Source organism: Sylvia atricapilla, chromosome 24 (assembly GCF_009819655.1).
Source record: "Sylvia atricapilla isolate bSylAtr1 chromosome 24, bSylAtr1.pri, whole genome shotgun sequence".
Taxonomy (NCBI): Eukaryota; Metazoa; Chordata; class Aves; order Passeriformes; family Sylviidae; genus Sylvia; species Sylvia atricapilla.
The window spans coordinates 3,792,792-3,806,897 of NC_089163.1; the positions used below are offsets into that span (position 1 = coordinate 3,792,792).

The following is a 14,106-nucleotide window of genomic DNA, read 5'->3' on the forward strand; positions in this document are numbered from 1 at the left end:
GGGCATTGACTCCAGGTAATCCTACCTGGCCAGCTCCTACCGTGCTCTGTGTGCTCACCTCTGGGCTCTGTCTTTAGCAGTAGAGAACCACAGGTGTGGAACAGAATCATCTAAAACATGAGATGCTTTTAGATTAATCCCACTTCCCCGCCTAAATCTGGGAGATGAAACATGAGGTTACTATTTTACAGACATGGACAAGAAGCATTTCATTGCCAGAGCACTTTGGAGCTAACAGGTCAGAGGGGGTGCAGGGAGACTGGGAGACTGCCACAGGCAGGACATTGGTGAGAGCAGGCCCTGTGCCTCAGTCAATGCAGAATTTTCTGGGGTTTAAGGAGGTCTCTTGCTCCAGCTCCTGAGGTCCCTCATTCCAGCAGCACAGGAGCACACACTGCACCACTCCCAGGATCCACAATTAGCTTGCAGGTCTCTCAGATCTACAGGATTTGGGCAGGGTAGAACCCCTTAATGGAGCTTTCTAAGTGTACAGATTAAGCACTTTTCCTCTGGGAAAAGGGGGAATCTTGTTCTCAACTACTTAAAATTTACTGAAATGCCAGGACTCACCCATCCTGGGATGGTGCAGGATTCAGGGTGCAGCTTAAGGGGGGTTTATGATCAACGGCAGGGTCCTGAGCAGCACAATTAAAGCGACCCCCAAGAGTGTGCAGCTGCCCATGAGCAGATGCAGAGGGCCCAGGGCACGTTGTTGATGGGACAGGGACAGGACAGAGGGTGTTTGCTAGCAACCTTGGCTGAAGTCAGAGAGCAGCAGGATCCTACTGACCCTAGGGGAGAGGCTGTGGAGCTGCCTGACTGCTGCCTAACCCCAGAGGGAAGTGGAGACCCTGTAACTCAGCAGAAGGACCATCCCACATGCCATGGCCTTCAAGAGTGGGGCCAGTGTCACCTGCCCAGCACTATTGACATGAACTTTGCCATCCAGTTTCAGACAGCTGGCTTTTGGGCTGGCTGGGCAGCACTCCTGGTAACAGGCAGCCTTCATCCCACCAGCACAGACTGGTTTGGCAGCCTTGCAGGCTTTGCTACATCCTGCCATGTAATTCAAGCCCGTCTTCTTCATCTGAAAGCAGAAAGACATTAGCCTGGGGGTCGTGCCGAGCCTTTAGTGTTAGCACAGGAACAGAATGCTCTGCAGCCCCAGGCCATACCTCACAGAAGTCCTGACCCAAAATGCATTTAGAGATGGTCTTCTTGCCTTTGAAACACTCGTTCCCGTGACAGGAAAATGCTGCACACACTTTCCCCTGTGAGAGAAAGGACCGGGGAGACACCAGCTGTCCATCAGACTCACAGGACAAAAACTGCATTTCAGACAGCCCTTCACTTCCGAGGGCTCCTCTCCACCCCCCTCTGTTCTGCTGGTATTTGTGCTCTCAGGCATTTTTGATCCAGAGATAAAGGAGTATTCTGAAATTGCAAGAAACCACTGAAAGACCAGCAGAGCAAGCAAGTTTCAAGCCTCTTTTTCCTTCCTCTTAAGTGGTCTCTGCAAAGATAACATCTTCCCCTCCACTAGGCTCAGGAAGGGGCTGCAGAGCCCAGTGGGTGCTGCACCCTCAGTGCAGATGCAGGAAGGCTCATCCCATGGTCAGATCAAACTGCCTGAGCTGATACAAGCACTGGTGTGGACAGGGATAAGATCCACTGGACAGGGCTCCTTATGGACTCCTTGCTGCCACTGCTCCTTCAGGGTTTGTTGCCTTTCCAGAGTCTGCCTTTTACCCCATAGAGGAAGTGGAGGAGGGACCTTTTCCTGTCCCCTGCTTAGGTGGGGGCTCAGCCACAGACCCCAGCAGCCAAGGGTGCAGCAGCTGCTGCTGCTGTGGTACCTACGTTTTGTGGGGGAGGCCGAGGGGTGGTGCTGGTGGTTGTCGGTGGCACGGTGGTGCTGGTGGGTGGCAGGTCACCTGCAGACACACGAGGAGCCCCGTGAGGCTGCACACACAGCCCACACGGGATTCACCAGCGCTGCTCACACTGTGCCCAGAGCTGCCGGGGCCACCCAGCCCCTCACCCAGCTCCAAGGACAGAGCAAACCCCAGGGCAGAGACATGCAGCAATGCAGCCACAGCCCCTCCACCATTGTGCCCACCCCTCTCCCACCTCTGCTGCACAACAAAGCTGGCTGATACCGTAGGCAGTGGCGTTGAGCTGCAGGCAGAGAGGGCCAGCACAGCACTCCAGGGCACACTGCTGCCTGCTCAGGCTGCCGTTGGTGCTGCACGGCTCCATGCACCCGCTGCTGCACCTGGCTGTGTAGTTGGTGCTGGAGAAACGATAAAGCTGCAAAGGGCAGAGCCAAATGGTAGAATGAGTGTGAAGAGGTGCTGTCATAAAAGAGCAAAAATAACTGACAGACTGCCAGAGAGGAAAGGGAGATGGACACATGTAATAGAGCCCTGTGGATCCCTGAGATAAGGAAAGGGAAGGTTTTCCCTGTTGCAGCCCCCTTGCACCTCCATACCTCGCAGTAGGTCTCGTTGTGGCAGGTGGTTGTTCCGTTGGCCTGGGCTCCATCCTGGTAACACCTCTCTCCGGAGCACTGGAAGCTCTGGCAGGTTTGCTGGAGAGACACCAGGGTGTCACCTTGCAGCAAAGCCTCCTCAAACAGCACTGCAGGGCTGTCCCCAACCACAGCCTCAGTGTCTGGAGGGGCCACCCCCACCTGGCCACCCTTCCACCACAGGAGATGCTCCCATGGCACTCCTGGGTCCTGTGACCAGCCAGGCAAGTGACACTGTCCATAGGGCTGCAATGGCCCAGCAATACCCCTCTTTCCATTCCTTGCCTTACCATTGTCTCTTCTGCTTCCTTCACAGAGGTGTTGGTGGCCACCACTGTGCCATTGTTGGTGATCACCACCACTGAGCTGTTCTTGGTGGCTGCTGAGGCCTCCTCGGTAGTTGCCACCACCATCAAGGCATTCTTGGTGGCTGCTGAGGTGTTCATGGTGGCCATGGGCACCACTGGAGTGTTCTTGGTGGCCACCAAGGCCTCCTTGGTAGTTGCCACCACCAAGGCATTCTTCATGGCTGCCAACGCATTCTTGGTGGCTGCCAATGTGTTCTTGGTGGCCTTGACTATCCCTGAGGTGTTCTTGGTGGCCATGGCCACCACTGAGGTGTTCTTGGTGGTTGCCAATGCCTTCTTGGCGGCCTTGACTATCACCAAGGGGTTCTTGGTGGCAACAGAGGTGTTGGCAGTGGCCACCACTACAGCATTCTTGGTGGTGGCCACCACCATGGCAGTCTTGGTGACCGCCGCCACTATGGCCTTCCGGGTGGCCACTGAAGTGTTCTTGGTGGTCACAGCCACCAATGAGGCCTTCTTGGTGGTCACTGCTCCTACCAAGGTGTTCTTGGTGGCTGCTGAGGTGTTCTTGGTGGCCACCACCATGGTATTGGCAGCCGTGTTGTTCCCTGAAAAACAAAAACTCCTGCTTGGTGAAGGAAGCACCAAGGGCAAATGTGCTCAGTAAGCCCTGTGTCCCTTCCTGAGCCATGGCACAGTCCAGAGGGACCTGCTGGAAGTCCCTGTCACACTGTGGCTGGGAGGTGAAGTGGCAGTCAGTGACAGGATGTCCCCAACAGGGTCCACTTGCAGCCACCAATTGGGCAGCCCAAGAAGCAGGTCAGAGCCAGCAGCCCACAACAGCAGCACTATGGACAGATGTTACAACAGATGTTCTCCTTCCCCCTTCCAGCCCTATTGCCTGGGAAGAATAGGCTTTTAAACCATGAAAGCTTCCTCACCTGTCCTGCAGCTCTGTCCTACAGAGCACAGCCTGGAGAGGACAGACACAAAGCCCCTGGTGCACCACGCTGCCTTTGCCCCACTCCCTGCAGGCCCCCAGATTTCCCCTTGGGATACAGAGCTCACCTGCTGTGGCAAGAGAGTCCTGAAGACAGAGTTGCAGAGCCAAGATGCAGAGCAGCAAGCCTGGAATGGAGTGGGAATGACTGAGAGCACCACACCTGCTGCCTGCTTTACCCTCAGCCCAGAGAGTCTCCCCAGCAGCACAGGCTGAAAGGCTTCTCTTGGAACAGAGAAGCCGGGATACTCCTCCTCCTTCCCAAAGCCCCAGGTGACCAGCAGCCATCCCTCACCCCAGGGAGGCCTCTGGAACAGAGAGCAGAACAGCTGGAGCAGAGATGGACCTAGAATGGGGGACAGACAGACAAACAGACAGACAGACAGACAGACACTGCTCTCCCTGCTGCACCAGAGCCCCAATACCTCGAGCAGGGGACATGAGCCATCGGTGTCCAGCCATCCTCATCCAGCAGCAGCTGCACCCAGACCTGGCAGAAGGAGGCAAGGTCAGAACTCCCCTGAGGTGGAGGGTGGTCACCCCAGTACTGCTCCGTGCTCTACCTCCAGCGCTCAGCCCCAGGACAACCAGTGATCTCCTCCTGAGAGACTCCCCAAATCCCCCGAGGCTGCCGTGGCTGCTGACGGGGAGCGGGAGCCCTGGGGAGCTGTGTGTGCTGTTGGTGTGGCAACAGCCCTCCCCGGAGCTCACAGGCAGCACAGCCCTGCAGGAGTCAGGGTGACACAGGGAAAAGTGCCACCATGCAGCTGTTTGCTGCTGCTGCTGCTGCAAGTGAAGATGGGACCTGGCTCTCCATCCTCTATTTGCATTCCAAATGTTCACCTGTTTTGCTAAGGAAATGGTGATGTGACTCCAGAGCAGGCTCCAAAGCCAAATTCTCCAAGGAGAATTGTAATGCTGCCCTCCTGCTTTATGATTTAGGCTGAATCACCATTCCCCCAGGACCTGCAGGGGCTGAAGCTCATTCAGAGACCTCCAAGGATGTTCCCTCAGAGTGACAGAAAAGACAGAGACAGCTGGCACCTCACCCTGCAAAGCAGCCCAGCCACCACCCAGGACAGATCTGGACATCCTCACCGAGCCCAGTGCCAGCCCAGCCCCAGGGCAGGCGAAGAACCAACACCTGCCTGACGTGGCCTCATCCCAGAACATCCTTCCCCCCAGGCAGGGAGAGAGCCCACAGCACTCACCTGTCTGCCTGTTCCTGAAGCCCAGAGCACCTGCAGTCCCTGCCAGCACTGGAGCCTCTGAGCAGCTGCTGTGGCACCTGCCCCACAGCCCAGCCCCACCCCTGGCAGCCAACCCCCGGGGAAGTGTCACATGTCTCCACAGCAGCAGAGACACAAACGGCCCTGAACGGCAGTGCAGAAAGGGTTTGTGAGGCTGGACATGTCACACAGGGGGACTTGGGGGCACAGCAACTGCCACGAGTGATCTGAGTGGCCTCTGCACAATGAACTGCAGTTCTGGAGGTGTCATGAATCCATGAGGTATGGCCAGACACCTCTGAGTGTGACACCAGGGGCCAGGGATGCTCCTGAAGCCACAACAGGCACCTCTAAACACATTCCCTGTCCTCATCTCCACCCTCCTGCACCACAGATCTGCACACAAACGACATACCAGGTCATTCAAGCCAACAGCAGTGCCACAGAAATCACCCCAGAGCCAAACTTGAGGTTCATTTGGTTATTCCCTGAAAAAATCAATGACCAAAGCTCCCCAGGGAGACAGAACCAAGGGAAAAACAGTTCTGTAAGCCAGGTGAGCTGGTTTTGTAAAGGAAACCACAAGTTCACACCAAGATCTAGAAACAGGAGCAGCACCTGTCAGCACAGTGTCCATGTGCTTCAGAGAGTCAACCCTGACCACAAACATTTCTAGCTGAGTGGAAATGAGAGAAGGAATTGTTTCTGACAGCTGTGTAAGAAGCATTTTAAACACTGTAATCAAAACTCTTCCTTCCAGCATACGAAAGAAGACAAGTCTCTCAGCACTTCCTAAATTACAATGACTTTATTTGTCAAGGTATTTTTTAATATAAAACAATGTCACAAGTCTAAGGGGCTTAACTAGAAAGTGACTCTATAAAGTATTCTTAGACTCTATATTCATGCACATACAAAATCAGGACAAATGAAGAGTCAGAGCTGCTGCCAGATGCACTCTCCCTGCAGATGTGAGATCCTTCACCTGGAGACAGCTACAGCAGCCCTTGGCGCTTCAGGTCCTCGTAGGTCTTTTTGTTCACCACGTTCCCACTGGAGTCCTCATATTCCTCCTGGAACAGAACCAAGTTTAGAGACAGCACTCAGTGTTAGCTCCAAGAGCAGCCACTGAACATGAGCAGCCTGCCAGAACCTCTGTGCAGAAAGGTAGGCAGGGGATCTGCCAGCAGGTCCTGGGAGAAGAGCTCAGCCAGGGCCAGAGTCATTACAGGTTGTACCACAGATTTTACTTCTCACTCTTGCCCTGCACACTGCTGAGAAATGGCTTTGGAACAGAAGTTTAGGAAAAGGCACCAGTGTGAGGACACTGCTCACACCCAGGAAGCAGGGATTACCACAGACACTGAATGGCTCTCACTGCTCACCTCTGTATCAGGCTGCCACCTCTCTGAAGCCTTCTGCTGTTTCAGCTTTGCCCACACTGCAAACACAAAGTCAAACAGGATCTATGTCACTTCCTTAAGATACTGGTTTTTAATCCAGTAAAATATACACATGAGCTTTTTCCCCTCTTAAAACAGGGTCACTTCAGCAGCTCAGGAATGTATCTAACATCCATCACAAGGTTATCATTCCACTGTGTGGTTACTGAAAGGCACTGGGCTGCAGCAAACAAGACTTTAAAGGGATTGTTCAGGATGGGACATGAGACCAAGACCCAAAGCCACTTATTCAGAAAAGGTGGTGCTGTTTAATGTGTTCCCTGCACTGCCATCAGCACTTACATGAGACTGCATCCTCAATCTGTGTCACATTGGCAAAGTGTGCAGTGTTGGGAATTCCCAGGCACCGCATCCCATGGGCGTGTCTCCACTCCTGGGGAAAGATGAAATCTGTGTTAGAGGGAACACCACAAGACACTAACAGCTGAACAGGGTGCAAAACACACTATCAAAGCACAAATCTGCCAGTCCTCTATAAAAACATCATAGGTGTTTTTAACATTTAACATTAAGGTATTTTCTTGTCCTGCAGACAGTAACACCACACCAGCCATCATAGCCACACTGCACCCATCAGACCTGACCACTGGGATGGGTGTTCAAAAGGACAGGGAAGGTGCAGCATCAGCAAAAGAGATCCCTGTATGCCTCACACGATCTCTGGGTCCTGTTTGCACGGCCCTGCACCACAACTCAAACCCACATGGCAAAAGTGCTGCTCAGGGACTCAGCAGTGGCTCATTACAGTGACTGAATGGATGCAGCAGGGCTGTGAATTCCTGCAAGGAATGTCACTTACTGCAAAGTGCCTCTGGAATGCCTTGGGCCCTCGGTAGGTGTAGTTACCACAAATCTCACAGTTGTAGTTGATGTTCAGACCGTGGAGTTTATACAACCAGTATGGGATGGGCTGCAAGCAAGGAGACATGAGGATTAGGTTGATGGCAAAGAAACTTAAAGAAGCAGAGTGGAGTCAGTGACCTCTCCCACTTCTCCAGGCCTGACAGTCTCAGTTACCTTCCCATCCCAACCAAGAGGCAAGTTTTTAGGGTTATAAATGATTTCATTTTCTTCATCTTCACTCTCGCTCTCACTGATCTGCTCTTCCTCCTCCTCCTCTCTCTCCTCCCCTGTCCGGGCCTGCTTACGCTGCACGTTCTCGTGGGTGAGGTGTCTTTGCTCCTGGAGTGAGAGAAAAGAAGGGATTGTCCACATACATCACACACCACGGCAGCAAAAACTCAGGGCAAACTTTAGTACTGAAAAACTCCTTCAGTGTAGAGGGAGGAAGCAGAAGACCAGTGTGAAGCACAGAACTCCCACCTTACTCAGCCAAATAATGTCAGTTTTTAGTCCCCTGACATTTCCTACTTGCAAAGAATGAAACTTTGTATCACCTGGTAGCACTTCCAGTGTTACTACAGCAGCAGCCATCCTCCTGAAAACAATCCCCCAAAAAGGCAAGGAGCAAGGCAGATCAAGTAAAGGTTTGCAGTATTGTGTAACTTATGCACAAACCAGATGTAGTGCAGCACACTGAAGCTGTCTATGAAAGCACTAGGTGAAGATGAGGATAACGTTCCAGTCACTACTTGACAGCTCTGAAATAAAAAGCTCAAAACCAAAATTAAATCCTTACCCCAAGAACTTCCACATACTCATAAATCTGAGCTTCCAGGAACGCAAGGTCTTTGTTTCTTTCAGTGTCTCTGAAACAGATGAGGTACTTTCATTAAACCCACAATTTCAGCCCTGGTACCTTCCTTTGGTTCAGCACTATTTGGTCCAACATGAAAAGCTTCTAACACTCCAGGATCTCTGTCCTAACTACACAAGAGTGGTGGCTACAGAACACTCCTCATCCAGAGTGGTGGCTATAGAACACTCCTCATCCAAGAGGAGAGAACATTGCCAGCTGCAGAATGACCTCTAAGAACTCACCTTTTGCTTCCTTTTGTCTTTGGATTCTTAGCAAACAAGGAAGGATCAAGTGCTTCCAGGGATTTGCCTTTAGTGCTAAAAAGCCTCTGAGCACGCTCCTCCAGAGTCCTGCAGAGAAGCAGGGAGGGGATTAGTCCAGACTGCAGATTTACATTCCCTGAGAGCTATCTGAACTCATGCAATAAAATTCTAAATGCAACATTTAGGAAACCATGAGATTCTTTTTGTCTTCATTCCTCAAGTCAAAGTCTACTGGACCAGAGACTCCTGTACAGGACCAGTTCAGAGCAGCAGATCCCACTGCTCTGGTCTTAATGTTTTATCTTTCAAAAATCATAAAGGTAATTCTAGTACAACAGAGATAACCATACAAGTAACCCAGAAAGAAAAGCAATACAGGAACACCTCAGGAACTGAAAGGAACTCTACAAAGACTGCACCTTACCCGCCACACTTCAGCCCCAGAGCCAGCAAAGCTGATTTTAACCTGTCCAGTCCCAGGGAGGCCAGTTCCTGTCCAATTAAACAAACCACTGTAAGAGACAAGCTGTTCAACACATACAATATGGATAAAGCCCACTTTAGGTTATTAATGAAGGAAATACCCTGATGAACAGTATTCACAAAAGGACTGGCAACAGTGTACTCCTCCTCCCAGGAAAATGAGGAATGTGACAAATCTAACCAAGTCTTTCAAGTTACATCCCCAAATAGGAGAGATTACATCATCAAAGTTTTACCCACAAAGCACAGAGCCAGGGATGAAAACACAGCACTAAAATTACACAAAAAACCCAAATGACTGCACTTCCTTCTGCTCAAAATGTGGCAGTAAGTGCAGAGCACTGGAAACATACCTCCCAGGAGGAGAAGGCCGAGAGGTCCAGGTGGGCACCAGCATGAGTGAGGGCACTGCTGGTCTCTTTCTGCCAAAAAAACCACATGCAAGAGCTGTACAACATACTACAACACTTCTGGCCACAGAACATTTTAACCTCAAGAAAAGCAGTTCACACAGAAAAATCCTCTCACTGAACTGAAAACAGTGCAATAGTAAAGATGCAAAATAAGCCAACCCGAAACAATGCTCGTTTTAAACCAGTTGTGCTGGGTTTTAAATTGAGGTCAGTCTCACCCTGGTGACACAGAGCTGCAGCCCTCACTGTCATGGTCACCCCCAACACAAATGACTCACACAAGCCCCTCACAAGCCCAGGAACATCCCCCAGGTCAGGGTGCTCACCGGCCAGCCCGGGAACGTGCCGTTCTCCCACTTCTTCTCAAACTCCGTCTGAATTTTCCCAAAAAGTTCATTCTGGTCCAGTAAGGGTTTCACTCGATCTGTGTAATCCTGCAGGTACTCAAGGAGCATTTCAAGATACCTGGCAAGGGAATCATGAGCACAGGTAATTCACTGTCACCCTGTAACCACATCTTTGGACAGTCACTGCCCCCCAGTGCTGCAGAGAGATGTGTCCAAGGTCATGCCAGTTTTTCACACAGGATTTTCTTGACACGGCACTTCCAAGGGTACATTAAAGCTCTTCCTCTGAGCTGAACACATCTATGCTGCACTGCAAGTTTTCTTGGAGCTCAGACACATGACTGAGCTCAGGGACTCAATTTATGTGAGTTCTGTTTGCTGTTAGATATAATCTCTGCAGCTAAACACTTTAGAAGCAAATTCCTTCTCACCAAATGCCATAAAGGCAGCAGGAAGACAAACAGGCTCACCTCTTATATTCAGCATTTTTTCTCTCCTTGGGAATATCGAAGAGTTGGTCAAACGTGGATAAGTAAGTGATATAATCCAATTTCTAAGAAGAGAAAGTCAGAGTTCATACACAGCCAAATTAACATCCAGTTCCCAGAAAAGAGAAGCCCCAGCCTGTGCAGGGCCTGGAGGTGCCTGGGCCCACACACAGCAGCCACTCACCTCTGATGATTTCAGGTTAATGTACTTGAGGTAACAATCATGCAAATCCAAGTATCTTCCGTACCCTTCCTCATCTGTGAACTCCACCAGATCTGTAGGCAAGATCATGAAAAGCTTTATCATAAGCTTAATATTCCCTAGTTATTATCCGACTGTTTTTGAACTGTCAAAGGATTAGCTGTGAAGTCATTTATGCTTAAGGAAGGCACTACAATGCCTCTGACACTCATTGAGCTGTGCAATGCTCTGTGCAAGCACCAGAACATTCCTCAGGAACAGCAGCCTCACTGGGGAACATTCCAGGAACTGCAGTTCAGAAGCATTTAGATGACAGAAGAATATTCAGAATTCACTTAGTAAGAGGCAGATGAGGCCTTGAAACATGCAAACCAGCTCAAACAACATATTCAATAATGCCAGAGCTCAAGCAAACTACAAACTTACTCTGAGCTTCTTCACTTGGGTTGTCTCTGGCCTTCAGCAGCTCCTCAAACTCCACTGACATAGGAACACAGATCTGCATGGGCAGATACAAGCCAGTGATTTACTTCAGCTCCTGTCCCAGAATAACTAATATAAAATCAGACTAGATTCTGTAATTATGTTGTACTAGAATTACTAGGTGGCAAATAATGAAACTCCAAACAGAAAAGAGATTCAAGGCTTTGTCACTTTTCTTTCTGCACAAAGGCAAAATGTGTGGCTTTAGTTACACAGGCTCTGTTCCCTGAAGGGAGAAGATGCACCAGAGCACATCTCACCTGTTCTTATGGAGCAGGAAACTACTCACCTCATTTGGGTGCTTCCGGTGAAATTCCTTAATTTGCTTCAGTCTGTTGTAAAACTCTGCAAATTCATTCGGCCCGGAAATGGCACTGAGCTCTTCCTTACGGAGGCTGCAAGTTCATGGACAGCAACAGAGGGAAGGGAAGGGGAGGGGAGGGGAGGGGAGGGAAGGGGAAGGGAAAACAAGTGTGACACTGACACAACCTTAGTGCAGGCCTATGCTGCAGTGTCTGACCACAAGCCTCTGAGTCCTTGGGGACCTCCCAGCCCACCGGGCCCGGGCCACATCCCCATACACACACTGCAACCCCTGACAAACCCCCAGAGCAGTCAAGGCATCCTTACGACATAACATAACAAAGTGTCCATCCAACACGGACGCTACCCGTGTGCATTCGGGTCCTGCCCCGCATTTAGTCGCCACATCTCGATTCCCGTGTCATTCCTCAGACATTCACATTGACGTAGAACAGCTCGGGCACACGAAGGCCTCGGGCACACTCACCCGTCCTTGTCGTCGTACAGGTCCCGCAGGTTGCCGCTCACTTCCATGTACCTCTGCGGAAGAAAGGAGCGGCCGCAGCGCCTCAGAGCCCGTTACCGGGCCGGGCCCGCCGGCTGCGGGGAGCCCGGCCCAGCCCCGCTCCCGCCCCGGCCCCGGAGCACTCACGTCCTGCATGGCCCGGGTGCGGTGGTCCGAGTTGATCTGGTCGCGGAGCTGCGGGGAGAGCCGAGGCGGTGAGCGCGGGCCCGGGGACGCGGCCTCCCTCACCCACCCACCCGCCCGGCCCCGCACGGCCCCGGGCGCACCGTGGATTTCTTGGTGAGCATCTCCTTCACCATCACGTCCATGAGCCGCTCCCGCTCCTCATGGTACCGCCGCTGCTGCTCCAGGATCGTCTCCATCCCGCGCAAGGCTCCCGCTACCGCCGGAAGGTCCCGCTGAGGCCCGGCTGTGTGAGGGAAGGTTCCGGTTCCGGGGCGCCGCGCCGTGCCCCGGGGCGCCGGCAGGAGGCGGCGGCGGCTCGGCTGTGCCCCTCAGGCCCGCGGTGGGACTGCGGCCGTGCCCCTCAGCGCCCGGGACTGCGGCCGTGCCCCTTAGTGCCCGGGACTGCGGCCGAGCCCCTCAGCGCCCGGGGCTGCGGCCGTGCCCCTTAGTGCCCGGGGCTGCGGCCGTGCCCCTCAGTGCCCTGGACTGCGGCCGAGCCCCTCAGCGCCCACGGCCCCTCAGCGCCCGGGACTGCGGCCGTGCGCGAGGCCGTGTCCGATTGCGGTGTCCCAGAGCGGGGCCTGAGCGCGGTGCCCGAGAGCGGTGCCCGAGAGCGGTGTCCGAGCTCACTGTCCGAGCGCGGGGCTGTGTTTCACAGCGGTGTCCGAGCTCAGTGTCCGAGCTCAGTGTCCGAGCGCGGGGCTTGGCGGTACTGAGAGGCCCGAGGTGCCGGTCCGGCTTTGGGGCCGGGGCTGTCCCAGCATGGAGGCCTCTCGGCGCTGCCCGGCCGCAGAGCGTCCCGCGGTGCCGAGCCGGGCCGAGCCGTGCCGAGCCGAGCCGAGCCGAGCCGAGCCGAGCCGAGCCGAGCCGTGCCGAGCCGAGCCGAGCCGAGCCGAGCCATGCCGAGCCGTGCCGTGCCGTGCCGTGCCGTGCCGAGCCGTGCCGTGCCGTGCCGGGCCGGGCCGTGCCGTGCCGTGCCGTGCCGTGCCGTGCCGTGCCGTGCCGTGCCGTGCCGGGCCGGGCCGGGCCGAGCCGAGCCGAGCCGAGCCGAGCCGAGCCGGGCCGTGCCGGGTGGGACGCGCCCGCAGCTCCCGGGGCCGGTGTCCCAGTGCGGCGGCAGCGCTGGCTTTGCTTTCAGCGATACGATCAGTGCCCAGTGCGCCCACAGACACCCCGGCTGAGACCTTCCACTTGGGTTTCCACTGCCTCCTTCTAATCCAAGGACGGATCGTACCCGTGTCTTGTCCCCGCGCTGCCAAATGCAAAGCTATAGTTACATTTCAACTCACTGTATACGAATAAATTATTTGTATTTTTGTGCCACGCACGATAACTTAAGCCAAAAGCAAGAAAAAAAATTGTCTTAATTAATGGCGGACAATTATGATCCTTCACTGAGGAGAGGATGATGCTGCAGGTAAGAATATTGTCTTTAATTACTCCTGTGGATTATAGGCTGCCCCAAAGTACCTCACTTTTCTCCATGAATGCCTGTCTAAAAATAAAAAAAACAATGATAAGGTTCTGAACTTTGTGTTCTTCCATTTCTCTTTGCATGAAATTTCATCTCTGGAAAGGGAAGGAGTTGAAATCCAGCGATGTTCCATCCAGCCACATGTCCTCCTTATTTTGGGCTGCTGGCATCAGGAGGCTCGAGGTGGGACAAGACCAGCCCTTGTGTGACCACCGTCCTCACCCCACAAATGGCAGTGCACAGGGGAGGAGGTGGGAGAAAGTGGGATGAAGTTGGCTGAAGAGACACCATTTCATTTCAGGGCAGCAGCGCAGCCTGTCAGGGGCTGGGAGCTGAAATGCTCAAAATCACAGAATATCCTGAATTGGAAGGGCCCCATGAGGATTTTCAAAGTCCAGCTCCTGGCCCTGCACAGGACTCCCCAGGCAGTGGCTTGGATCTGTCTCTGCCCATTGGGGCTGCAAACGCTGTCCCTGATCCACAGTGGAGCAGGAGAGCACAGCTCGGGCAGATTTGGTCAATGCCAGGGTCTCTTTGTACCCCTGCAGTGCTGCCCCATGTCCTCAGCAGATTCCCCACTCCCACCTCAACCAGCAACAGCCCGGGCCTGACGCCCCTCACACTGCTCCTTGTGCTAATAAAATTTCCATGACTGTTTCAGACCCGCACTCCAGAGTCTCGGGGGATGTTTGTGCATGACATCACCCTCCCCCTCCTGTAAATCAGGCAC

The 14,106-nt window shown here is 53.3% G+C and overlaps 2 protein-coding genes across 2 annotated transcripts; both read right to left on the reverse strand.

Annotated features, from left to right (window-relative positions):
* Positions 1 to 3,425, reverse strand: LOC136371384 (uncharacterized). The gene is made up of 6 exons (XM_066335471.1): positions 2,821 to 3,425; positions 2,492 to 2,590; positions 2,160 to 2,310; positions 1,861 to 1,934; positions 1,176 to 1,271; positions 1 to 1,087 (listed from the first exon to the last, which is right to left on the reverse strand). The coding sequence occupies exons 1-6, from the start codon at positions 3,421 to 3,423 to the stop codon at positions 827 to 829; spliced, it is 1,284 nt and encodes a 427-aa protein (XP_066191568.1). The 5' UTR covers positions 3,424 to 3,425; the 3' UTR covers positions 1 to 826.
* A 2,431-nt stretch (positions 3,426 to 5,856) lies between these two features.
* Positions 5,857 to 12,149, reverse strand: SF3A3 (splicing factor 3a subunit 3). Its single transcript, XM_066335472.1, has 17 exons — positions 12,004 to 12,149; positions 11,864 to 11,911; positions 11,699 to 11,751; positions 11,198 to 11,303; positions 10,852 to 10,924; positions 10,408 to 10,499; positions 10,206 to 10,288; positions 9,715 to 9,853; positions 9,329 to 9,397; positions 8,917 to 8,984; positions 8,472 to 8,579; positions 8,170 to 8,239; positions 7,548 to 7,712; positions 7,330 to 7,440; positions 6,813 to 6,903; positions 6,453 to 6,508; positions 5,857 to 6,140 (listed from the first exon to the last, which is right to left on the reverse strand). The coding sequence occupies exons 1-17, from the start codon at positions 12,097 to 12,099 to the stop codon at positions 6,063 to 6,065; spliced, it is 1,506 nt and encodes a 501-aa protein (XP_066191569.1). The 5' UTR covers positions 12,100 to 12,149; the 3' UTR covers positions 5,857 to 6,062.
* Between the last annotated feature and the right edge of the window lie 1,957 nt (positions 12,150 to 14,106).

Bases quoted from the DNA above. Each gene is read 5' to 3' on its own strand.
- LOC136371384 (XM_066335471.1), bottom strand. From the start codon at position 3,423: ATGGTGGTGGCCACCAAGAACACCTCAGCAGCCACCAAGAACACCTTG. The intron at 1,272-1,860 runs GTAGGTACCACA...TTTCTCTCACAG, and splicing joins CTCGGCCTCCCCCACAAAAC to GGGAAAGTGTGTGCAGCATT. The intron at 1,088-1,175 runs GTATGGCCTGGG...TTCTGCTTTCAG, and splicing joins TGGGTCAGGACTTCTGTGAG to ATGAAGAAGACGGGCTTGAA.
- SF3A3 (XM_066335472.1), bottom strand. From the start codon at position 12,099: ATGGAGACGATCCTGGAGCAGCAGCGGCGGTACCATGAGGAGCGGGAG. The intron at 9,398-9,714 runs GTGAGCACCCTG...TTTTTTTGGCAG, and splicing joins GCACGTTCCCGGGCTGGCCG to AAAGAGACCAGCAGTGCCCT. The intron at 6,509-6,812 runs GTAAGTGCTGAT...TTGTGTTTGCAG, and splicing joins GATTGAGGATGCAGTCTCAT to TGTGGGCAAAGCTGAAACAG.